This window comes from Lathyrus oleraceus, chromosome 1 (genome assembly GCF_024323335.1).
Source record: "Lathyrus oleraceus cultivar Zhongwan6 chromosome 1, CAAS_Psat_ZW6_1.0, whole genome shotgun sequence".
Classification (NCBI taxonomy): Eukaryota; Viridiplantae; Streptophyta; class Magnoliopsida; order Fabales; family Fabaceae; genus Lathyrus; species Lathyrus oleraceus.
Window position 1 is genome coordinate 85,912,384 of NC_066579.1, and position 26,902 is coordinate 85,939,285.

Sequence of the window (26,902 nt, forward strand, 5' to 3'; positions counted from 1 at the left end):
CAGGAGGTGTCAAGTGTTGGTTTGGCCCTCACTTGATCAATGATTCACATGCTCTTCAGATTGCGAGCGTTCAGAGGTCTGCCAGTATCAATCATAACGTCTTCCATGAGTCTGAGCTGAATCAGATGGTCCACAAGGCCACTTTCGATCAGCACATCAGATATCAGTCTCCCCAAAGGGATGTAGTTTCTTGTCTTCATATTGTTTATGGTATCTTTCACGGAGCCTCTGAGATATTTGAATAGAAGTGCAGGTAGGCAGAGCTTCAGACCCTTGTGAATGCAGTAGAGGATGCACTTCTGGTCTGTGTTGATGTAGTCTGAGGAGTTAGAGGTTGGACGGTGATGGATGGTGCCTAAGATAATCTTTAGCCATACCCGGAGGTTCTGATGCAGTTCCTTGTTCTTGGAATGCTTGCCTTCAGCATTCTGTTGGAATATTGTAGGGTTTATCTCCTGGGACAGATACTTTGCCCTAGGGTTGATGTTGTAGATGCGTCTTCCTCCAGTCTTCTCCATGTTCAGAAGAGAAGTAATCTATTTTTCTGTGATGACTATCTTGACTCCCAGAATGTAGGAGACAATGTAGTGATCATCAGAGTCTGCGAACCGCCAGAACTCCTTCACCAGATTTGTGTACACTGGGCCATAGAGGCATTGAAAGTAATTTTCCCACCCTTGCTTCTTCAGTTCTTCAGTGAGGTCGACGCCATTGCGTTTCATGTTATAAAAATCCACCAAGGTTTCACAAAGAACTTCCAGCTTGTCAAAAGGAGTTGCAAGATTAATGTGAGGCTCACGATCAAGAATGTGAGGTTCCTTGTAGATAGGAGTGGAGATGACGCCGGTGGTTGCAGGGTTTTGTTGACTGGAACTGGGTGCTTGCTTAGTTGAGTTCATTTGTTGAGAGAAGTTATATACTGACTGTTGCTGAAAATCTATGAAGAAGGTTGAAGATGATGATGAATGTTAAAGAACTTGGTAAGAACTGAAGAAAAGCCTTTGAGAGAGGAGAGAACTGAGAAAAGGGGTTATGTGAGTTCGTGAGTGTAAAAGTGTGCAAGTGTAGATTGTGAAAAGTATATATACACAATTAGGGCACATGCAAAATGACACATAAATGAGAGTTTAGCATGTTAACCAAGTATGCAGGTTAGAGAGGAGAATGATTACATCTCATAATTGATGTCTAATCCCCAAAATTCACACACTTCTCGAGGAGATATCAAGAGTCTGTTTCTTGATTACTGCTAGACATTTATCTAGAAGTTCCAAGGTCAAACGCAAGATGTACCACGTGTTACTTTATTTGATCTTCAGAAATACCAAAGGGTTGGTTCCTGGAGATTTCTAACTCAGATGTCTTCTAACTGGTAGTAGCATCAGACTCAGATACAAAATCAAGTTGTTTACTTCAGAGTCTTATTTTGCAATCTCAGAGGCACATTTCATTCTGGACAATTTTGAATGTTTAGATTTTTCAAGATAAAGGAGAATCTATCTTCAGCAAGGGGTTTGGTAAAAATATCAGCCCATTGATGGTCTGTATTAATAAATTTTAATGTTACTACTCCTTTCTGAACATAGTCTCTAATGAAATGATGTTTTATTTCTATGTGTTTAGCTCTGGAGTGCAAAATAGGATTATTACTTAAACAGATGGCAACAGTATTGTCACAGAAGATAGGAATGTTACTCTAAAAAATTTGAAGATCTTCTAGTTGATTCTTCATCTAGAGAATTTGAGTAGTGCATAGTGATGCTGAAATATATTCTGCTTCTGCAGTGGACAGAGCTATGGTTGATTGCCTTTTGCTGGCCCAGGATATCAAATTCTTTCCCAAGAGCTGACAGTTCCCAGATGTACTTTTACGTTCCATTATGTCCCCTGTGTAATCTGCATCATAGTAACCAGAAAGTCTATACTCTGATGTTTTCTCATACATCAGGCCCATGTTAGGGGTTCCTTTCAGATACCTGAGTATTCTTTTAACAGCTGTTAAATGAGATTCTCTAGGATCTTATTGGAATCTGGCACAGAGACAAACACTAAACAGAATATCAGGACGAGTAGCAGTCAGATAGAGAAGAGAGCCTATCATACCATGATAGAGCTTCTGACAAACCTTCTGGCTAACTTCTTCTTTTTCCAAAATGCAAGTTGGATGCATAGATGTCTTAGCAGGTTTGCATTCCGCCATTTGGAATTTCTTCAGAATGTCTTTAATGTATTTGCTTTGATGAACATAAGTGGCTTCTGAAGCTTGATTGATTTGAATTCCTAGAAATAACTTTAGTTCTTACATTAAGCTCATTTCAAATTCTGCCTGCATTAGCTCAGAGAATTCTTGACATACAGAAGGATTAGCTGAACCAAAAATAATGTCATCAACATATATCTGGCATATCATGAGGTCATTGCTAATGTTTTTACAGAAGAGTGTAGAGTCAACTTTTCCTCTAATAAAGTCATGTTCCAGAAGAAAATTGTTTAGTCTTTCATGCCAAGCTCTAGGAGCTTGTTTTAAACCGTATAAAGATTTCTTAAGTTTAAAAACATGTTCGGGACAATTTGAGTTTTCAAAACCTGGAGGTTGATTGGCATACACTTCTTCTGATATATATCCATTAAGAAATGCACTCTTGACATCCATTTGATATAGTTTAATTGAATGATTTACAACAAATGAAACAAGCAAGCGAATAGATTCTAACCTGGCGACTGGGGCAAAGGTTTCGTTGTAGTCAATGCCTTCTTATTGCCTGTACCCTTGTGCCACCAGTCGAGCTTTATTTCTGACAACTTCGCCTTTTTCATTCAGTTTGTTTCTGAACACCCATCTGGTTCCAATAATGTGAGTGCCTTTGGGCTTAGGAACAAGATCCCCTTCTTTCATAACTAAAACCTAGTCGTCGTCTTGAAGTGCCTCATCACAAGAAGTAGGCTCAATCAAAGATATTAGTCATAGAGGAATTTCTTCAGGTACCTTGAATGTTGACCTAGTTCGGATAGGTTCATCCTTGTTTCCCAGAATCAAATCTTCGAAGATGTTGGGGCGACTTCTTGATTTCTTCTGGATAGTTGGGGCTTTAGTTGCATCTGGACTTTGTTTATCAGATACTTCTGGTGTTTTGGTCTTTTCGTCAGAACCTGCAAGAGTAATCTCCAGATCTGCAAGTTTCTCAACTAGCTTTGACTTCTCAGGGTCAAGCTTATTATCAAATCTAACATGAATTGATTCTTCCATAATTTTGGTTTCTGTATTATATACTTTGTAGCCTTTAGAGCGTTTTGAGTATCCTAACATAATACCTTTTTGTGCTTTTGAATCAAACTTGTTCAGATGTTCTTTAGTATTCATAATAAAACAGGAGCATCCAAAAGGATGAAGATAAGAAATGTTGGGTTTTCTTCCCTTACACAGTTCAAAGGGAGTCTTCTCCAGAATAGGTCTTATAGAGATTCTATTCTGAATATAACACGCTGTATTTACAGCTTCAGCCCAAAAGTGCTTAGCCACATTTGTTTCATTAATCATGGTTCTGGCCATCTCTTGGAGTGTCCTATTCTTCCTTTCTACAACTCCATTTTGTTGTGGATTTCTAGGACAAGAGAAACATGGGATATTCCATTAGAATCGAATAGTTCCTCAAAAAATTTATTTTCAAATTTTCCACCATGATCACTTCTGACTCTGATGATTTTAGAGTCAAATTCGTTTTGCACTTTAGAACAGAAGCTAGTGAATACATAGTGAGACTCACTCTTGTGCTTTAGGAATTTTACCCATGTCCAGCGACTAAAATCATCAACAATAACTAGTCCATATTTCTTTCCATTGACTGATGCTGTTTTAACAGGACCAACCAAATCAATGTGAAGAAGTTCTAGAGGCTTAGAGGTGGAAACAATATTTTTCTTTTTAAAAGATGTTTTGGATAATTTTCCTTTCTGACATACTTTAGCTTGGGTAGACCTCTGACTAACTCGAGTTTATTTAGCTGAGATAGTTTTCTCATGCTAATGTGGCCCAAGCGTCTATGCCATACCCATTGCTCTTCATGAATAGACATCAAACATTTCAGATTTTGTTCTTTTAAGTCTGAAATATTTATTTTGTAAATATTGTTTTTCCTCTTGCCAATGAATAGGAATGTTCCATTGTTCTGATTAATTGTTTTACATGTTTTTTGATTGAAGATTACATCATAGCCATTATCACTTAATTGACTTATTGATAACAGATTATGCATTAATCCTTCTGCATAGAGAATATAAGATATAGAGGGGAGAGTTCCATTACCAATAGTTCCAGAGCCTCTGATCCTTCCTTTCTGATTTCCTCCGAAACCTACGAGCCAACATCTTTAAGTTCCAGGCTTTGGAACATATACTTTCTTCCCGTCATGTGTCGCGAGCATCCAGAATTCAGGTACCATGACTGGTGTCTTAACTCTGCTGCATAAGATATCTGCAACATAAACAATCTTATCCTTTGGTACCCAGAATCTTTTGGGTCCTTTATGATTAGTTTTCCCAGAGTTTCTTGGAACTTTGGGTTTTCTAGCATTATCAAAATGTTGTGCTTGTGTATGTGCGTAGTGATAAGAAAAGGGAGATTTAGGTTTGTCATTAGTGGAAAATTTATCTTCACTAGGATCATACCCAATTCCTCTTCTATTATTTTGACTAACTCCATAAATCATGGATGCCATTCTGCTTCTCTCTATCCCATTCTTCAGAAACTTTTGAAAAGATTTTTCATATTCATAAATTACTGTGTTCGAAGTTTGTGGAGCTTGAGATAACGCTTCTTCAAGTTTTAAACATTGTTTATTTGTGGAATCTCTTTCTAATATTAAAATTCAATTTTCATTTTTTAGATCTGAGATTGTTATCTCAATTTTACCACATTCTTCAATGGTTTCTTCAAGAACCCGTTTTACAACTTTAAATTTAAGTTTAAGTTTCTGGTACGACTCTAGAGTTTCAGAAAGGCATGATTCGAGGTCAGAGCGAGAAAGATCAGAAAATACCTCTTTAGATTTAGATTCTTCATCTGATGTATTTCTGGAGGTGGTAGCCATGCGTGCAACGTTTGCCTGTTCTTCAGAGTCGAATTCTGAGGAATCAGATCCACTTTCGTCCCAGGTGGCCATCAGTCCCTTTTTGGTTTTGAAGGAACTTTTCTTGAAACTTTCTCTCCTAGAGCTTTCTTTCTTCAGCTTGGGACATTCGTTTCTATAATGACCTGTTTCCTTACATTCATAGCATGTTACATCTTTGTTAGATTTACCTCTGGAAGTTGATTCTCATCGATCTCCCTTGGGTCTTAGTCTTCTGAAGTTATTATTCCTTTTTCTCCAGAGTTGTTTTACTCTTCTGGTTAAAAGGGATAATTCTTCTTCGTCGTCAGAGTCTTCCTTTTCAGAGTCATCAATGTCTTCTTCTTCAGCCTGGAAGGCTTTGTTTCTATCTGGTCTGCATCTTTCGGATCTGGACTTTAGTGCTAAGTTCTATCTCGTGGCTTCTAAGTGAACTGACGAGTTCCTCAAGGCTGATATTGTTCAGATCTTTTGATAGCTTTAAAGTTGTGACCATGGGTCTCCATTTCTCTGGCAAGCTTCTAACAGTCTTTTTGACATGAACCACAGTTGTATATCCTTTATCTAGCACTTTGAGTCCTGTAATTAAAGTTTGAAATCTAGAAAACATTACCTCTACAACTTCATCGTCCTCCATTTTGAAGGCTTCATATTTATGGATTAGAGCTAGAGCCTTTTTTTCTTTGACTTGAGAATTTCCTTCGTGAGTCATCCTCAGGGAGTCAAGTACTTCTTTAGTTGCTCCCCTGTTGGCGATCTTTTCATATTCATTGTAGGAAATAACATTGAGTAGTATCGTTCTGGCTTTGTGATGGTTCTTGAATTCACGCTTCTGATCATCTGACATTTTGCTTCTGGGAATAGCAACTCCAGCGTCTGTCATAGGTGGTATGTAGCTAATTGTGACAATATCCCAGAGATCAGCGTCGTAGCCCAGAAAGAAACTTTCAATTATGTCTTTCCAATAATCAAATTTCTCTCCATCAAAATTGGAGGTTTAGCGTTGTAACTGTCTCTTTCATTGGTGTTGGCCATGGTTTTTCTCACGTTGAATCTCTCTACACTATTAAGTGTTTGATTAGAAAATCAATAACAAAGTCGAAGCTCTGATACCAACTGAAGGTTGAGGAAAACAAGAAAGGGGGGGGGTTGAATTATTTTGGAAATAAATGACTTTTTATGAAATCAAAACACACAGAATTTTATACTGGTTTGCTTGAAATTCAAAGCTACTCTAGTCCACCCGGCCAAGGTGATTTCGCCTTCAAAAAGAACTTAATCCACTAATCTTGAAAGATTACACAACCAATCATCTAAGAGAATAATCTCTTAGCCCTCTCAAGTATTCAGATTGCGCAGAGTCACTTGAGGAAATAGGTTAAGCCAAAGTAAATTGTAATGTAAAGTGCTTCTAACAACAAGCAAGTATTACAGAAAATATGAGAGCAAAAGCTTTTCACGTAAAAGCAACAGCTCGTGAAAAAGAGAGAGAATGAATGATGTTTCTGTGTATCTCAGGTGTCTCTCTCTAAAGAAGTAATCTGTCCTTTATATAGTAGTTGTGAAGGATCGTTGGAGTGATGACAAAATCTTGGTCATTGAAGAATAATTAATGTCATTACTTCTGTTGTTTCTTTCTAAAACCATTTTGTCGGCCTCATTATTCCTTTCTTTAAATACTTCCTTTCCATAGTGAGATTCTTTTCGGTTACGCATTCTGGACTTCTGATTCTACATCAGAGTCTTGATGTACCAGAGTTTGTCTTCAGAGGATGATTTTGTCTGACTTCATCAGAGCTTCTCAGTACTATAGACTTCTTAAGTATCAGAGTCTGAATCCAGTAGTCTTTTGTTGGAGCTTCCGGCTTCTTACTGTCGCGCTGGTATCTGCTTTGATCATAATCAGAACCTTCTGGATGTATTCCTTTCTGAGTGGCATTTGATCATCTAATACTTTATATCTGATGAAATTTTGTATCTGATGTATGCTTAGAATCCTGCGTAAATGTTTAGAGTCCTGCAAACTAAGAGAAAATTTCGTTTGAGTACTATTTTTGGTTTCACCCTTTGTTATCATCAAAATCTTAGAGAGATATTGTAGAACCAACTTTGTTCTTACAAAACCAAGTGAAGACGCAAGTTTGAATGTTGACAACTCTGTTGGTATAGGAAGAATTAACCGAAGTGGTAGGGTGTATTCTCCATAAAATTTCCAAGATAATGTTGATGCCTTGGCAAGGGCCAAGGGTAAACAAGTGGTGAGTGACAATTCAGGGTCCGCACTAGTTAGTGCTCTGAATGTAATACATGCGACTTCTTCGTCCCAAGAGGTTGAAGAGTTATTGAGATTGATCAGGAAAAGTGATTATAAAGTGATAGATCATTTGTGTCAGACGTCGTCCAAGATTTCAATCTTGTCCTTGTTATTATGTTTCGAAGCTCACAGGAATGCCTTGATGAAGTTATTAAGTTCTGCTTTTGTGCCACAAAACATCATTGTCAACCAACTAGAAGGGGTCGTGGCCAGTATTTCCACTAATAACGGCTTGGGTTTTACAGACTTTCATCTTCCTCTAGAAGGACACAATCACAACAAAGCCTTTCACATTTCAATGGAATGCAAAGGAACTAAATTATTCCGCGTGTTGGTAGATACCAGATCATCCTTGAATGTGTTGCCTAAATCTGCCTTGATGAAGATTGATTATGCAGGAGTGGAATTGCACCCTAACAACTTGATAGTTCGGGCCTTTGATGGGTCTCGAAGAGCTGTTTTTGGTGAAGTAGACTTACCTGACAAAATTGGAACCCAAGTCTTCGGTACGACATTCTTCGTTATGGACTTACAACTCGCATATTGTTGTTTGCTTGGTTGTCCGTGGATTCATGGGGCAGGTGCTGTAACATCTACATTACATCAAAAAATGAAATTCCCAAGTATTGGTAGGATTTTTACTGTGTGTGGCGAAGAAGAGTACATGGTGAGTCATTTAACATCTTTCTGAAATGTAGAAGTTGAAGGGGAAGTACATAAAACTCCATTTCAGGCATTTGAAATGGTCCGGATGATCAAAACCCCTCGTTTTGAGGATAAAAGGCCCGTAGTTTCCATGTCTTCATTGAAGAACGCAAGAGCAGTAGTTGAAAGTGGTCACCCTGAAGGTTAGGGTTGTGTTTTAGATCTTCCTTTGAAATTTGACAAATTAGGCCTCGGTTTCAGCACTTCCCAACAAGGTATAGCTCCCGCAAGGCATAGCTCCCGAAGCTCCAAAGATTCTCACTCCGGTGAGATTTACGAGTGCTGGATTTATCAACAATGATCAGGCTAATGATGTTGGTGATGATGATGAAGATACTTATTATGACATCGACAACTGGATCCAGCCAAGTGTTCCAGATGAAGAACTTCGCAATTGGACCGTAAAGGATGTCACCCGAGTCACATTTAATCAAGAGTAATTTTCTTTTGTTTTCTTATCATACAACAATTCCCACGCTCTTCCCAAGGCGTGGTGAATCATGTAGGGCCACCCTGTTTCATTTGCAATTTTTATCATAAAATAAAGGACGTTTTCGCATTCAAAACTTTTGATCCTTGTTTTTCTATTTTATCTTTACCGTTTCTTTAAAAAAATGGAAATGTTTTCCTTTCACCATGCACTTCCTAAAAAGCATAAAAAACATCATTAATGCAGATCCACGTCCGCCTCGAGCCCCATTGATAACGATTCCGTTATCGCTCATTATGACTTTGACAATCTGATCTACCATGCCAAAGAAGAAGGCGACGAAGACTGTGAGCTCCCCGAAGAGTTGGTGAGATTATTAAGACAAGAGGAAAAGGTCATCCAGCCGCACCAAGAAGACATTAAGGTTGTGAATCTTGGAAATGAGGCCGACATAAAAGAGGTCAGAATAGGTTTTTCTTTGGAAGAAAGTGTGAAGACCAGGTTGATCAACATGCTGTGAGAATTTACCGATATATCTTCTTGGTCCTATCAAGACATGCCAGCGTTGGATGCCAATATTGTGTTACATAAGCAACCTTTGAAAGAAGAATCTCCACCAGTTAAGTAGAAGCTTCAGAGAACACGTCCTGATATGTCCATGAATATCAAAGATGACGTGCAGAAACAGTTTGATACGGGTTTTCTGGAAGTTACTTCATATCCTCCGTGGGTAGCCAACATTGTTCCAGTACCTAAGAAGGATGATAAAATACGAATGTATGTTGATTATCATGATTTGAACAGAGCAAGTCCTAAGGATGATTTTCCTCTCCCTCACATTGATGTATTGGTCGACAACACTGCACAGTTCTCAGTTTTTTCTTTCATGGATGGTTTCTCTGGTTATAATCAGATCAAAATGGCTCCTGAGGACATGGAGAAGACCACGTTCATTACACCTTGGGGAACCTTTTGTTACAAGGTTATGCCCTTTGGTCTAAAGAATGTAGGGGCAACTTACCAGCGTGCAATGGTAACCTTATTCCATGACATGATTCATAAAGAAATTGAGTGCTGCGTAGATGATATGATTTCAAAATCCCACACAGAGCAAGAACACTTAATCAACCTACGGAAGTTGTTTGAAAGATTAAGGAAGTTTAGGCTAAGGCTAAATCCCAACAAATGTACTTTTGGAGTAAGGTATGGTAAATTACTTGGCTTTTTGATCAATGAAAGAGGAATCGAGGTCGACCATGCAAAGATAAAAGCGATTCAAGAGATGCCCGAACCAAGAACTGAAAAAGAAGTGTGTGGGTTCTTAGGGAGATTAAATTACATTGTTAGGTTTATCTCCAACCTTATAGCTACCTATGAACCAATGTTTAAATTATTAAGAAAAGATCAGGCAGTGGTGTGGAACAATAATTATCAAAAGACATTCGAAAAGATAAAAGGGTATTTGCAAGAACCTCATATTCTTATGCCTCCAGTAGAGGGTAGACCCTTAATCCTGTATGTTACTGTCCTCGACGGGTCGATGGGGTGTTTATTAGGCCAACATGACGAGTCTGGCTAAAAAGAGCATGCAATATACTACCTGAGTAAAAAGTTTACCAGTTGTGAAGCCAATTATTCACTCCTTGAGAAAACTTATTGTGCTCTAGCGTGGGCTGCTCGCTGGCTAAGACAGTACATGTTGACCCACATTACTCTTTTGATTTCGAAGATGGACCTGATCAAATATATCTTTGAGAAGCCTGCTCTCGCAGGGAGGGTTGCCCATTAGTAGATGATCTTAATAAAATATGATATCCAATATACAACTTAGAAGGCCATCAAGAGTAGTGTAATTGTTGATTACCTAGCTCATCAGCCTGAGGAGGATTACCAGCCGATGAAATTTGATTTTCTTGATGAAGATGTTTTGTTTCTTAATGAATATTACAACCAACCAGACCCAGATGAAGGCCCAGAACCAGGATCACGATGGACGCTCGTGTTGGACGGTGCTTCAAATTCTTTAGGAAACGGTGTGAGAGTTGTCATTACTTCTCCCACGGGTTTTCACATTCCTTTCACTACCAAAATCTATTTTGATTGCACCAACAACATGGCCAAATATGAAGCCTGCATCTATGGGATTGAAGCTGCCATTGATTTAAGGATCAATCATATTGAGGTATTTGGGGATTCTGCCTTGGTCATTAGCCAAGTTAATGGAGATTGGGAGACTCGTCATCCGAATTTAATTCCATACCAAGAACATGTGATGAAATTAATTCCATACTTTGAAGAGATCACATTCAACCATATCCCAAGGGAAGAGAATCATTTAGCAGACGCGCTAGCTATTCTAGCGTCAATGTTCAAAGTCAAATGGGAAAATGAAGCCCATTCGATCAGCATTATGAGATTGGATGAGCCAACTTTTTGCTATAATAGTGACGAAGTTCAGGATGATAAGCCTTGGTTCTATGACATCAAGAGATTCCTGGAGAAATAAGAATACCTGGAGGACGCGACTATCCCTGACAAGAAGACACTAAGGAAATTGCCTGCTCGGTTTTTCTTAAGCGGTGACATGCTGTATAAGAGGAATCATGACTCTGTTCTGCTCAGATGCGTGGATAGACACAAAGCAGAAAGAATTATTGAAAAAGTTCATGAGGGTTCGTTTGGAACATACTCAAGTGGTCATACCATGGCAAAAAGGATTTTGAGAGCAGGCTATTATTGAATGACTATGGAAACTGACTGCCATCTTTACGCCAGGTCATGTCATAAATGCCAAATCTATGCTGATAAAGTGAATGTTCCTCCCGTTCCTTTAAATGTTCTGATGTCTCCATGGCCTTTCTCAATGTGGGGCATCAATATGATCGAAAATATTGAGCCTACAGCTTCAAATGGACATCGCTTCATCCTGGTAGCTATAGATTACTTCACCAAATGAGTAGAAGTTGCCTCCTACGCCAACGTAACTAAGCAGGTGGTTACATGTTTTATGAAACACAATATCATTTATCGTTATGGGATCCCCGAGAAGATCATAATAGATAATGAGTCCAATTTCAACAACAAGATGATGACAGAGTTATGCAAAAGTTTCAAGATTCAGCATCACAATTCCTCTCCTTACCGTCCAAAGATGAATGGGGCAGTAGAATCAGCCAATAAGAACATAAAGAAAATAGTGCAAAAAATGGTGGTGACCTACAAGGACTGGCATGAGATGTTACCATTTTCTCTGCACGGTTACCGAACCTCGGTACGTACCTCAACTGAGGCAACTCCATTCTCATTGGTTTATGGCATGAAGGCAGTTTTACCTATCGAAGTTGAATTCCCTTCCTTAAGGTTAATGAGAGATGTAAAACTCGACGAGGCCGAGTGGGTACAAAACAGATTCGATCAGTTGAACCTCATTGAAGAGAAAAGAATGGCTGCTATATGCCACAGGCATTTATATCAAAAGCGAATGAAGAAAGCGTTCGATCAAAGAGTTCATCCTCAGAGTTACCAAGCAGGTGAACTTGTGTTGAAAATAATTATTCTTCCTTAGTCTGATCTCAGGGGCAAGTGGACTCCGAATTATGAAGTACCATATGTGATAAGGAAGATTTTCTCTGGCGGAGCCATGATGCTCACTATAATGGATGGTGAGGATTTTCCACTCCCGGTAAACGCAGATGTAGTGAAAAAAAATACTTCGCATAAGAAGGACCTACTAAGTCGACGGCTTAGGAAAAAATGGGCATCCCGGTGAACCAAAAAAGTATAATGATAAATAAGAAGGTTCGGGGAAAAATTAGGGACAAAAATAAATAATATCAAGTACACCCGCTAAGTTGAAAACCCGAAAGGGCGGCTTAGGCAAAAAAAAAGAGTATCCCGGTGGATTGAAAACCTGAAAAAGGCAATACATGCAAAAGTTAGGGATTTGAAAATGAACGACTACGTATGGTATTGGATCGGTTGATTTCATCATACTATTACAGTTGGAAACCTGAAAGGCAGGAATCAGTTCGAGTCATCTTTCTTCAGAAAGCAAAGGGATGAGAACGTTGAGGTTATGAGGAATTATAGCAGAATCAGAATCTAATGGGAACCCATTTTTCAAATTGCCATTCCTGTAATAAATAAAAGTTTCTTTTCAGTCAAATGTGTTTTCTTTATTTTTCTTTTACTTGTTTTATTTGCAAAAGCGTCTGAATTATTTTGATAACCATTGCATTTGGAAATCATAGGCTTTACATAATATGATGAAAGACATTTGAATATGCTTTTGATTTTATGCGTGGCTGGGTTGGTAGACAAAGTGGTTATGCAATACTTGGGACATTTTGGTTGTAATTTATGTGGTAGAAGGGATGTTCACTCGCATGTATATGACACACCAGCACGAAAGCAAGAATCAACAAGAATAACTCTTATGTTTGTTGTGGTTCCCCCAACAATTGCAGTAATTAAAGATTGTATAGTCCTAGAGCAATGTTTCATCTTTAATTGAGAATTTCCCTCTTTCCCCAGTAGAGCTGCATTGATGAGACTTCTCATAGAAGGGACACTTTCTTCCCAACGAGAGTCCACCTCATTCCTGGTAAGAGCCTGCTAAGCTTGCAATTTATTTTTGTAGAGCTCCTCTCCACAAAATTCCAGTATTTCAACGATTTATCTTTGATAAATTTGTTTTTATGGTTTTATCTATTCTCATACGAAATCATGCATCCTTACATCACATCCATAAATATTGTGTAGCATTCCCATTTTACATGAAGCATTGCGCCATAGAAAAATTCAAACGTGCATCATAACATAAGCCAATGATGCTTCCCTTATTCCCCCGAAAAAGTTATCCGTCCCTTCGTATATCTCCGATCTCTGTTCATCTTTACAAGTTTCCTCTTAACTCTACCAACTAAAATCTAGTCATATCCTGGTAATCTTTTTTTGTGGTCCAGTTCTTCCCTGGCGCAACATCTTTTGTCCGCAGACATGCCCGTTTAGCATGGTGGTCTTCATGATTGTTAAATCCAGTTCTATCCTGATAATCTTTGTTGGTGATCCAGTTCTTTCCTGGAGAAACATCTTTTGTCTACAAACATACCCGTTTAGCATGGTGGTCTTCATGATTGATAAATCCAGTCCTATCCTGGTGATCTTTGTTGGTGATCCAGTTCTTTCCTGGCGCAACATCTTTTATACGCAAATATACTTGTTTAGCATGGTGGTCTCCGTGATTGATAAATCCAGTCCTATCCTGGTAATCTTTGTTAGTGGTCCAGTTATTTCCTGGTGCAACATCTTTTGTCTGCAGATATACCCGTTTAGCATGGTGGTCTTCGTGATTGATAAGTCCAGTCCTATCCTGGTAATCTTTGTTGGTGATCCAACTCTCTCCTGGCGCAACATTTTTGGTCCACAGATATACCCGTTTAGCATGGTAGTCCCTGTGATTAAACCTTTTGTCCACTTATACAATGAAGTTCAAACTTGCTTACTGACCATTTTTGCCTCCTTTCTAGAATGCAAACTTTTGGGTTCTTTTGGTATTCGATCCTCTACCACCTTGAACATTTGAAAATGCCGCTTCTTTTCAACCTCTCAGGTGCAAGAAGATTGAATAGGGACAACTGTTATACCCCAAAATTTACCCTCTTCTTTTCTGACTATATTGGCTTATGTTTTATCATCATATACATTCATGCATATCATTGGTTTCTATGGTTCTGAGATTAAGGTATCTCTCTTGTGATCTTCTATAAGCTATAGAAGGGAGACCAGTGACAATCAATACAAGGGGGTGGGATATCCTCAACTTCATGATCATTCAAGCTATAAGGGTTTCCTCATGCCCTAAGACCTCTCAAATGGTCCGTTACTTCATCAGTTTAATGAGAATGGCAAGAGTATGGAAACCTATCTTTTGATCCATGAGCTAGAGGTGTTGATATATCAGCATGTGGCATACTCATGGACCAATTTTGGATCATCTTCATTTTATTCTCATACAAGACATCATTATGTCAAAAAAATTCCAAAGAAGAATCAAGGATTTGAAGATGTGCACTCTTATCTTGTCTTTTTGTTTGAAATTAGGGTTTGTGATAAAATCAATTTATTTATGACTTTTTGAGCAAAACTTGATTCCATGATATTCTATGTGTCCCTAAGTGTTTATGAGTAGAGATTGGTCTTTACTTCCATTTTTAAGAGGCTCAATTGGTCAAATGATTGTTGGTTTGATTCAATTGGGGAAAAGTCAACTGAGCAGGTTAAAAAGTCAACTTTTGATCTTTTTGGGCAACATTGTGTCCTTCAAGTCAAATTGGTCCATATGTGAAATTTGATCAAGAAAAGTTAAGAGATTCATCAAAAGTCAATAATTGTGGAAAGTTGCTTAATTTGGAAACTAGGGTTTTGAAACTTAATATTTTTGGTAAGTTTAGCCTTAGTGAACAATTACTTTCATGGCCTTTGTTCTACATGATCAAGACTTCAAACCAAGTTGAACTTACCATGAATTTTGTACTTCTCCATCGAAGCTTCAAGGAGGTGCAAAGATTGATCCATTTGGATCATCATAGCCCAAGATATGGTCATGGAAAGTAGGGTGTTTCAAATCCCTCAATTTGTTCCAAGACTTAGAAATTTTCTAAATACCCAAGTCAGGTTTACCAAGCATTGTTCATGGCAATTTTTCTAGACCTTAAGGGCTTCATTTCAAATGGTTTCCAACATGAAAGTTTAATTATTAGACCCCTCATTTCCATTGCTTCCAAGATCAAATCATTTGGAACACCATAGCTTGAGATATCACTCTCACAAGTTGTGGCTTTAGTTTGTTTGAATGACTTGTATACTTAGTGAATTTTTTTCAAGTTTTCATTCTTTCAAAACCACTTACTTCATGATCATTTTCCACCGGGTTCTAGACCCTATTAGGATTCGACCTCAACATAAAGCTTATTCCTCTCATTCCCATCTTTCCAAAGAGCTCTAATTCAATCCTTTTGGACAAGGGAGCATGGAGTTATGTTGGCTCAATATCACCCGGTTGCAAGCTTTTCAAAACCATTTCTTTGGTCGAATCCATCACACTCCTTTGCAGGAAGGCCATTTTCCACTCAAGTGCACTCCAATCTTTACTCTTTTAGGCCAAGCAACATACTATCCTAGGCATGCATGTCATGCATCCGGTTTGCCAAATGAAGGAGATTTGCTTTTGACCAAGCTTGATTCATGCACACTTCTTCCTAAGCTATCAAGATATGTCCATTTCCTACTGCATCTGAACCTACAAAACGACATAATACTCTATTTTCTCACAAGTCAAAACACAGTTTTGCATCCAAAAGACTCAGTTGCTTTTTGGACCAGTTTTCCCTCCAATGTTTGTATACAAAGGGTAGAGTATAACACTTCATCTTGGGGATATATAAGTGAAGTAATAAACCTAGTAGGGAGAGGGAGGTCAGTGTGGAGAAAAGTTTTAGGAGTTGCATCATTTCACAAGCTCCTTTGTTCACTTCATTTTGGATTCATCTTTGTTATTGATCCAACATCATCCTGGTTTTTGAAGAAAAGGACCAAGCCTCATTGTTTCATTTTCTACAGTTCATTTGGAACCAAGAAACAGTGAACTTTTGTCCACTAGGTAGGTTATATTTTCTTCATATCACATCTGTTTTGAAGCATGTACATACCATAGATGATTAGGAATGTTGATTGAAGTTGTTTCATTGCATTTTTTTCGCCTGCATACTCAAACATGTGATATACTCAGCTTGTTGAAGTTTGTTTATAATGAGTTTTCTCCAACTTTCATGCCACTTTTCTCTTAAACTAGAATTTATTTTTGAATTTGGTTTGAAACGATATTGTAGTGCTCCATGAGTTCTATGTTTTGCCTTTTCATTTCGTGTGTTTTCATGCGTTGTAGAATGAGATATTAGGTTTAGAAGTATTGCTTGTGAAATCAGGTTTAGAGTTCATGTTGCAAGGCCTAAGGTTGGGGACGAAGAGCTGGCTATTTTTAATTGGCTAAGGTGGCGTTTTGTCTTTTACTGACTTAAGGTTGGTGTGACCGAGATCAAGCATTCTGACGTAACTCTTTGAACAATTGATTCTTATCAAGAGTTTGTTGTATATCAAAAAAATTCTTAAATAATTCATACGAAAAAAGACCGTTGGAATCTAGTATTTTGGTGGAACCTCATATGATTGATCCTGAGGCTAAGATCTCGTTCTCATCGAGCATTAGTCATTCACTTAAAAAATATTCAACCGATCAAACTCTTTTTCTCGCCGCCGTGCGATTAATCTTCAAAATCTTTTCATAAATGAAAGACATTTTGTCTTAAGATGATGCAAAGCAATGCTTCATCCATAATTGTTGAGTTGAGATAAGTGACGTTTTTCCGAATGTTGATTTGTAAATCCATTTGATGTGATGTATATGTCCGCTCCTCATCTGTTTTGGGTAAAATAATGTTTCTCGTTGATTAATTTAAGATAGTTTTCGCTAAAATCGACCAACAAACAAAACATTTTCTACCCAAAACTATTTAAGTCTTGAATTCTCTATTGCACCCGGAGATACGTAGGAGCAGGATTGCGAAATCTTGTCAGACTCATTAATAATAAAATTTGGTTTAGTTTCTTTCAAGCCCCATAATAATAAAAACCTTTATTAGGTAATTTCTAATTAATAAAATTTCAAAAACATTTCTCTTCTCTCTCTTTTCCTATCCCAAATAAGTAGATGATTAGAAACTAACATAAGCTAACATTCAAATCAAAACTAACTAAACGCTTCTCGTTGAATACAACGGACGTGAGGGGTACTAATACCTCCCCCTTGCGTAATCGACTCTCGAACCCTGATATTGATTGCGATGACCATATCTTATCCTTTATTTTAGGGGTTTTATCGATATTTTCCCTTTCCCTAATTGGGAAAAAATAAAGTTCGGTGGCGACTCTGTTCAGTCCATCCCGCGAGCGTGTGATTGTGCTTCGCTAGGCCGTGTTCTCATTTTTCGAGCTGCGACGGATGGCGACTCTACTGGGAACAAGAACATCTCCTAAGCGAGTCAACCCTAGTTTAGTTAGGTTTTTGTATGTGGGTTAGCTTTGTTTTATTCTTCTTTGTTATATGTTTTCTTTATATATGCTTTATCGCATTTTTATATCTGTATATATATTCATATGTGGGCTTTGGGATTTTGATATCATGAATAAATATCTACACCCTAGCTTTGGAAAAATAAGAGAGAACACATAAGTTTAGAATTGGAAGTTGTGTAGTGTTAGTCCCCAAGGGCCATTCCTTGTGTGCCTAGCATGAAGACTCCCCTAAAGTAGACATGTTTGTAGATCTTGTTATAAGACAGCTAGCCTGTTGCATGATGCTGATTCATGAAGGGTCCATGACTCTAGGAGCCCCTCTTAGAACCAGTTTCCGCTTTGGTGGTTGCGTAATGTTGAACTCCAATGACCTCTCCTTGTTGCACCCAATATGAAAACCCCGCTCAAAAGAGACCTTTTGTCACTCTTGTCATAAAGCGGCTAGCCTGTTGCATGATGTTGATACGATTATGGTCCATGACTCTGGAAATCTTATAAAAAATGTAGAAACTATCCCATGAGTGGGTTTATGGGTAGAAATCCTAGAACTATCTGTTAACGAGCCTACCTAGTAGGGTGTTCTGAGTTACTCATGTTATCCCAGATCCTAACTACCTGCATTGCATTTTATTTGCATACCAAAATACACACAAAAATGCATCGTATCCATTCATATACCACTGCATAGGCATTCTTCATCACACATTGCATATCATTTTCCGAAATACCAAAAAAACTCATTCATCCTTTGTTAGTGATCAGTAAAGTGATTCTTAACACGCGTTTAGAACAAAGAACCATGTCTCAGGAGATGATAGACGGGCTTAGGAAAAGCCAAGAAGCATTGAAGGAGGAACTCAATCTTTTGAAAAGCCAAATGTGATGAGTCTTGGAAACACTGCAAGCCTTGTTAAAAAAAGAGGGTCACCCCGTATACACTAATGCAACTGAAAGAACTATTGCTCCTCCTCCTTAAAATCACCAAAGTCAGGTTCAGAACAAAAATCAGAACCATAAAAAGGGGAACAAAGATCACAACAACCAGATTTCAGTGCCATATGGCAAGCTCTACCCATAGCTGATCCATAATGCTTTGGTGACTCCTCGAGCTTTCACACCTACGTCACCATATCTGCCATGGTACAATCCAAATGCAACATGTGAATTCAATAAAGGGGCAGTGGGACATGACTTGGATTCTTGCTTAGCGCTGAAAGCCTTGGTACGAGAATTGATTAATAAAAAGAGCTTAGTCTTCAAAGAATATCACCCAAGGGTCAAGTGTGGATACCATACTGGAAAAATGGGGCACTCCATCGAGGAATGCAAGAGTTTTAAGCTCAAGCTGCAAAGATTGATTGACATAAGGTCACCAGCACTCAAGGAGGAAAGCTCAGGTACATACCTCTTGATTTCTGGGCCAAGTAGTGAGAAAGGCAAAGGACCCCAGAAACCCCTCAAGGTTTTGTACCACAAGGAAGAAGTCAGGGAGGTGGCTAACGAGATATCATCGTTTCCCGATAAGAGAATTGAGATATCACCTTGGATTTCTAATGTCACGAACCATGCCAACATAAGCAAAGGATAAATGAGTAATGGATCCAAGAGGGCGACGTCCAATGATGAGATTAAAGGAAAAGAATTTGAAGATCGTCGTGCCAATGTCAAAAAGCTTGTTGATACCAACCTTCAAGAGGGTTAAAATGAGCAGTTAGCAATGCCCAAAGTGCCATACCAGCAACCACTACCTTTTGGTCTTCATTACCAACAACCATGGTTTGCTCCTCATCCAAATCAACGAGCCCAAGGCCCGAGATATCAAAATCAGCGCCAGAATCAACCTAGGCTTCAAAATAACTTGGAAAGAAGAAGTGCTCCTCGTCATCCAATCCTCATGACATATAGCCAACTTCTGCAGCCTCTGATTCAAAAATCGTTGGTGGTTCCCAAGTCTCTCAAGCCGGTTTCACAACCTTACCCACCCGGGTATGACCCAAATGTAGGGGTGGCAAACGGGGATGCCCGCCCTATTTAGGCCCGCTCCGCAAAAGCCCGCAAAAAAACGGGGTGGGGCGGGGTGGTCATAGTTGAGGATGTGGGTCTAAAACTTAGACCCACCCCGCAAAAAAGTGAGGGCGGGGCGGGGAAAGCCCGCGGGCACTGCACTATTTAAGCCTAAAAATGCAAAAATTTATGTAAATACATGTGCCTGCAAAAGCCCGCGAAAAAACAGGGCGGGGAGGGGCGGACACATTTGAGGGTGAGGGCCTAAATCCTTGGCCCGCCCCGCATAAAAGTGCGGGCAAAATGGGCATGCCCGACGGGCCGAGCCCGTTTTTCCACCCCCTACCAAAATGTGCAATGTGGATATCATGCCGGATCATAATGGCATTCAGCTAAAGACTGCAACGCTTTCAAAGCCAAAGTACAATAGTTGATTGACAATAGGTACATAGTCTTTCAAGAAGGAAACTGTGGTGAACGTCAAACTATCGCATGGATAAGTGCGAAGACCTCGAGGGGTGTCCCCGGAAGTTAATGGATCAAGTTTGAAGAAGTCAATTCCCTAAAGCTGGAAATCATTTGGTTGTTTCAGCATTTCTTTTGTAATTTTATTGTATGTTGATTGTTAGTTGCTTTTAAGCATTGTTATTTTCTTTGAATTGTTAAGATTAATGAATTTTTTATGCATACTTTGAATTAACCCATTCGTATTCACTCAATTTTCATTTATGTTAAAAAATAAAATAAAAAATACTTCTCCCATCCACTTTTGTTTATTGTTGTGTTAACAAAGATTGGAAGTAGGAGGATGAAAATGAAACACCTGAAATTGTTGTGGTATGCTTTTGAAGAAAACATTGCCGATGATGTAAGGCATTGTTTCAAATTCCCAAACACTGGAGAGATAAGGAGTTAGTCCGTAGTCAACCACTTTGAGCCTTGAAGTTAGTATTTATTTCGGAACTAAAACCCTTAATCTTAACCAGACGCAAAGTATTTTTTTCAGTTAATTTGACTTTGCATTTAAATTGCAAGAGGAAACATCCCACTTAAAGAGATCAACCATATGTTATCCTTCACACACAGCTCGAAGTGTCGAAGAAGTTGTGAAAAACCTAATATTATAGCGGTTGTTCCTCAATAACCAATAACATGACAGTCACAAAAAAAATCATCAAAAAAGGAAAAGTCCGCTAAGTCGAATACCATAAAATGACTTAGGAAAAAGTTAGGGCATCCCGATGGACCAAAAGCTTCAAAGAAGTGGTCCAGGCAAAATTACGGATAAAGAAAAACAAAAAATGAGGTCCTCAAATCCTCAATAAAACAAAGCAAAATAAGGTGACTTCCATTTCAAAAAAATCATCTTGAATCCTCATCACACCTTCGAACCCTCTTGGAAGTCGAATGTGTATGTCGAATTAACTGAATGTAGGAATTAGAGATCATCAAGAAGGGGTGGGTTAAAATTAAATTTGAGCCTTATATCCTTTTGTTTAAAAAAATGTGAACCAAACCACATTACAACCCTTAAAAGATCTAATTGAGGTAAGATTTATTCTGAAAGCATACTACAACAAGGTTGTGTTAACCTGACTCTAAACTATATTTGTTAATCATTTTATTGCACCACCTTGCACAATGTGAATTACTAGATCATCATTGTATTCTTATCAGTGACCCATTTACTGTATTTCACCTATTCACATCAATAAGTTTTTATTTCAAAATTTTGCATAAGCACTGCATTAAAATTACCATTTTTGAATGAACAATCTTATTTGCAAGTCAGCACTTAGCATTAAAGAAATTCCAATAATATACAATTAAGGAACTTGATAAAGTGAAAGAAATCAAGTCAGGGGAAATCACTTTGAGTATCAGTCAATCCGAGCCAATCACCCCAAGGTTCAGTTATCCAAGAGTAATTTGCTTCAAGACTCAGACTAGGGCAAGCCACCTCAAAAGCTCATTGAGTCCAACTAGCTAAGGACAATCAATCAGAATTCTACCTTTCTAGGTTTTGGTTAGTCAGGGTCAGACCACTATGGTATTCAAACATTGGGGAAAGCCGTCTTGATATCGTCTCATGTCAAGCTGTTTCAAACTCACTTTCAATGTGAACATTTTCAAAGACCCAACAGACTAGGGCAGGATGAGCCACATACGAGCAAACCCCCTTCATGCTTTCAAACTGCTCAAACATATTCTGCCATACGTCAACAACTATTGATTTTAAGACGAGTGCCCGAAAATTATGCTAGCATGATTCATTAATCCTCTAAAAGGATTCCATTGGCTAAGTTGTGACTGTCAAACTTGATAGGATTCTCCTTTGACAACATCTATCACAAAATATTTGGTTGAGTTCTCGGTGTTAAGGAATCATGACCTCCATAAAAATCCTTTACAAACTCTCAGTCCACTCAAGTGTCATCATTTTCATATCATGATCGTTCATATATCATGCATAAAAACAAATTCAAATAATGTATAGCCGAAATGTACTTCGCGCTTATTTTTCATTGACCTAGGTCTTTTTCTTAATCCTATATCCTTTGACCTCTAATTCCAGTTTGTCTTGGGTGACCTTAAACCATCATCCGATTTTCGCAGTCATTTTCAAGTCCAACTCAGTTGGCACTTATCAACTTTTTTGTCCATTAGGTTCAATTCCTTTTTGGATCATCCGATGAATTTTCGGATTACTCCTTTATTTATTGATGTATTTCCATAACTTGTCTATTGTGTTTCCAGATGTTTTCCTACCTATCTGATATATTCTCAAATATTTTTGTCTTGTATTCTGATGTATTTCCAGAATTTCCTCGATGTATTATCGGATGTCTTTGTATTATGATGTATTTCCATAATATCATTTGTAATTCTGATGCATTTCCAAAACTCATTTCTTTTACTCTCCGATGAATTCCCGATCATGTCATTTTTGTTTTGGCGCACTTCCAGAACCCATATGTCATTCCCTAGCATTATTTCAAGGCTCATTGGTGTCTCCTAAAATTCAGTTGTCACTGGCATTATTCCAAGCTCAGTTGTTACTAGAACTCATTTTAAACCTAATTGTTGTTGGCATAATTATCACTCCGTTTGTAAATACAATCGTAATTGGTATCTAAAGTTTGGTTGTCGCCAACATCAATTCAAGTAAAGTTATTGCTGGAAAACTCTGTTGTAGCTGATAATTGTTTTACTAATGACTTCCATCAAGTCCAATTGTTGTTAGCAAAATCCGTTTAAAGCTGGTTGTAATCCATTGCTTACGGTCAAAGTCCAATTATTGTTGGCAAAATCCGTTAAAAGCTGGTTGTAATCCATTGCTTATAGACAAAGTCCAATTGTTGTTGGCTCATACAGAGAGTTTGATCACCCTGTATTTCCTAACGGTTCTGTGAAAGTCATGTATGGCTCATCATCTTGAGGAATTCCCAGAATCTTAGAGGTTTTTCGTGTTAGAAAACTCCAATGATGTTGGTTTTGTTTGATTTCTTTGTAAAGAATCATCGTAGCCTTTTGCGTGGATGATCTACTTATAAGAAGACTCTCATTTATCTTTGTTTTGCATAAAACCCATTGTTGTAGTATGGATGATCTTCTAGTGAGAAGACTCCAGTTTATTCTTGTCTTGGATAACTCCCCTGTTAGGAATCTCCAAAATCTATGATTGGATAAATTTCTTATAAGAAATCTCCAGAACTGACAAATATACTTTAAAGTACTGTCATGTCATGTCTGAACCTGTTGATAAAACTCTCTTTGATTTTTCCCAAGTGTTGTCAGGTCATGCCTGAACCCGCGGGTAGAACTTTCTTTGAATATCATAATGTTGAGGTCATGTATGAACCCATTGGAAATTTTCCTTGATTTTTAAAATTTCAGGTCATGTACGAACCTGTTAATGAAACTTGTTTGGTATGTTTCCCAATATTTCCAGGTCATGTATGAACCTGTTGTTAAAGTTTTCTTTGGGTTTTCTAGTGTTGTCAGGTCACGTCTGAACCTGTTGTTAAAATCTCTATGAAACCTCTATAATTTTCAGGCCATGTATGAACCTGTGGATATACTTTCTTTAAATTTTCCAGTGTCGTTAAGTCATGTATGAACTTGTGGATAAAACTCCTTTTGATTTTTCTCAAGTGTTGGCAGGTAATGTCTGAATCTGCGGGTAAAACTTTCTTTGAATATCCTAATGTTGAGGTCACGTATGGACCTATTGATTAAAATTTCCTTGATTTTCTAGTATTGCCAGGTCATGTCTGAACTTGTTGTTGAAACAATTTGAATTTTCCAATGTTGTCATGTCATGTATGAACTTGTTGATGGAACTTTCTTTGGATGTTTTCTAGTATGGTCGGGTCATGTATGAACCTATTGATGGAATTCTTTGATTTTTTTTCCGGTGTTGTCAAGTCATGTTTGAATATGTTGTTGAAAATTCTTTGAATATTCTGGTGTTGTCAGGTTATGTATAAACCTGTTATTAAAAATCCCTATGCAATTTCCCAGTTTCTTTTCCCCAACAATTTGTTATCCCCAATGAGTTTTCACCCATTTTTATTTTACATTTTTGTGTGGATCACCAATACCATATTTTTATCATTCCCCACATGTCTGCTTATCATCCATAATAAAAAAATCAGGCTAGGGTCCACTTCATTTCACGTCATATCCCTAGCAAACCAAAAATGAAAAAAGAGTTCTTAATGTATTCATAACATCTCATATAATTTCATTTCATCAAGGGACAAAATTTTAGTTCTTTAGTATTTAACTATCTCCCACTAGGATCATATGAAGATTAACATTCTTCATATTCTCCGGACGAAGATACTTAAATAGGGACAATTTTCATACCCCAATTTTGTCCCTAATTTAATAAATTAATGCATTCATTAATACATTTGTATCATCTACATATCATAGCATGCATTTTATCTCGCATAACACATAAAATATCAATCGGAATAATTTTTTGGATTTACAAGCAAACCGGTCAAACTGATTCTCAATTGTATGTGAAATTAGCGGGAGAAAATTTTCAAAATTGAGCTTGTAGACGTCAGTATTATTAATCTATGGTTTGTGTAGATTAATCTGGTGTGCTCATTTTATTTTTCGACAACCTGTTCAGTCGTATTTTGAGCAGTCTGAGCATTTTTAACTTGTCAAATTTTATTTTAAAATTGGATCAAACGCTGTATGTTTCTGAAAAGTTTATTTTGTGTTGATCATTTTAGTGCACTCAGTTTAATTATTCGGGTACTTTTGCACGCGATTTTTATTTATTGTGAGTCCATTTATTTTTATCTTTTTATCAACGTGTTTATAAAAAATAATTAGGATTAAGTGTGGTTTTATTTTGATTTTATTTTGATTAATTTGAAGTGTTGATTTTTATCTTGAAATTATCCAAAACGACAATATTGGTATTTTTAAAATTCTTAAAACCCTACTTTCTCACTATATATACACATGGCCATTGATTAGAGGGAAGACAGAAAAACCAAGAACCATAAAGTGGCGCCCTCTTATCATATTATCTCTCTATCAATTTTGAAGTTGAAAAAAAAAATATTTAGTAAACTAGCATATAAAATCTCTATGTAACTTCTCCTGAGATATACCACTTTTTTTCTTTTTCATTTAAGAACATATTTTCCCTTCATACACCCTACCACACTATTCATCACTTTCTCCTAATTGAATCACACATCAACATTGATACAAATCCTCCTGCAACAATTTCTCCAACATATAGAAAACTCACAATATCAAAACATCTAAAAAACCAACCTCACGAGCAACTTTAAAACATCATCACATAGACCTTCACATACTCATTCTTATCGCTAGCTAACTCTACGCACGACCACCACCGCGACTCACCATCAATAAACACAACAACAACCACTTTACCGACGATGCAACTTCAAAACCACCGTTGGGATAACACATACCAAGCTGCTACTCGCCACTCACCTATGCCATCCGTGAATCATACGCGAGTCTCATTGCTGACACCCGTTTTCTCCGTTTCTGATCACATATCGTTAGTTCCCTTTTCACTCTTTGATTAAAGTTTTCTGAGTTGCATATTTTAAACTAAAAACCAACGGGTGATAAGGTATTTGTGTTTTTGTTTTGAAATTGGGTAAGTTAGGATTTGAGAGGGAGAGATTTGTTTTTTATTCTATTATTTTGAGAGAGAGCATAGTTTACATCCTCTGTTTTTTGGGTTACTAAAAAAGAAAGGAGATTTTCATTTTACTCCTTTATGAGTCTAAGTTTCTTACTAACGTGAGGCCAAGAAGAGGATGGAGATTTTAATTTTTTTTTATTATTATGGTATGCCACATGTCAAAAGATGATAGATTGCTTTGAAAATTCAAAATAAATGGTAGATATTATTTTACTTTCAGCATCGTTGCTTTGAAAATTCAAAATAAATGGTAGACATTGTTTTTACTATTAGCATTATTTTATGTCCTTTTATTTTGTTTTACTATTTTATTATTTATTATTTATTATTTTATTATTTTTTACTTCATGATAAAACAAATAATTTATTTTATAATAGTTCAAGAATTTGAACTCAAACTCAAACGGTTTTTTAAAACATTAAGTTCAAAGAAATTTTGTCATCTATTTAATTATTTATTAATTATTATTTGTATGAGTATGTTGAATACTATATATGTGTAGAGAAACATTCTGGTTTATACTTTCACATGATGAAGTCTGGTGTGGTTATATATTTATATTATAATACACATTGCGTTTTTAGTAGGAATATCACTTTAATCCTATGTTGCATTACACTTTCACTAGAAACTAAAGAATACGTCATTAATTCTTTGTTTTTAATGGTTGGTTAATTATATATAATAAAATCAATCAAAATTAAACTCCTTTTTTTATTTTAATATTTTTTAAATCATTTATACATTCGTAAATCAAACCTCGATCACATCGAGTGACTTTTTATAAATCAAACGTAATATCAAATCTTTTTCAAAACAAACACGAAAGAAGAGGACCGTTGGAATCTAGCATTCCGGTGGGAACCCTCGAATGATCTGTCCCGAGCCATGTGTTTTGGGTTAACCATTCATTCTTTTCTTTCGTTCTTAAAAACACTTATATTAACTTGGACAAAATAAGGGCCGTTGGGATCAAGCATTCTGACGTAACTCT

General features: G+C 37.3%; 1 protein-coding gene across 1 annotated transcript; it reads left to right on the forward strand.

The window, feature by feature from the left end:
* Nucleotides 1–10,451: 10,451 nt before the first annotated feature.
* Nucleotides 10,452–11,060, forward strand: LOC127092806 (uncharacterized). The gene has a single exon (XM_051031704.1). It carries the CDS (start codon nucleotides 10,452–10,454, stop codon nucleotides 11,058–11,060), a length of 609 nt encoding a protein of 202 aa, XP_050887661.1.
* The last annotated feature ends 15,842 nt before the right edge of the window (nucleotides 11,061–26,902 follow it).

Excerpts from the sequence above, each read along its gene's own strand:
- LOC127092806 (XM_051031704.1), top strand. The coding sequence starts at position 10,452 with ATGAAATTTGATTTTCTTGATGAAGATGTTTTGTTTCTTAATGAATAT.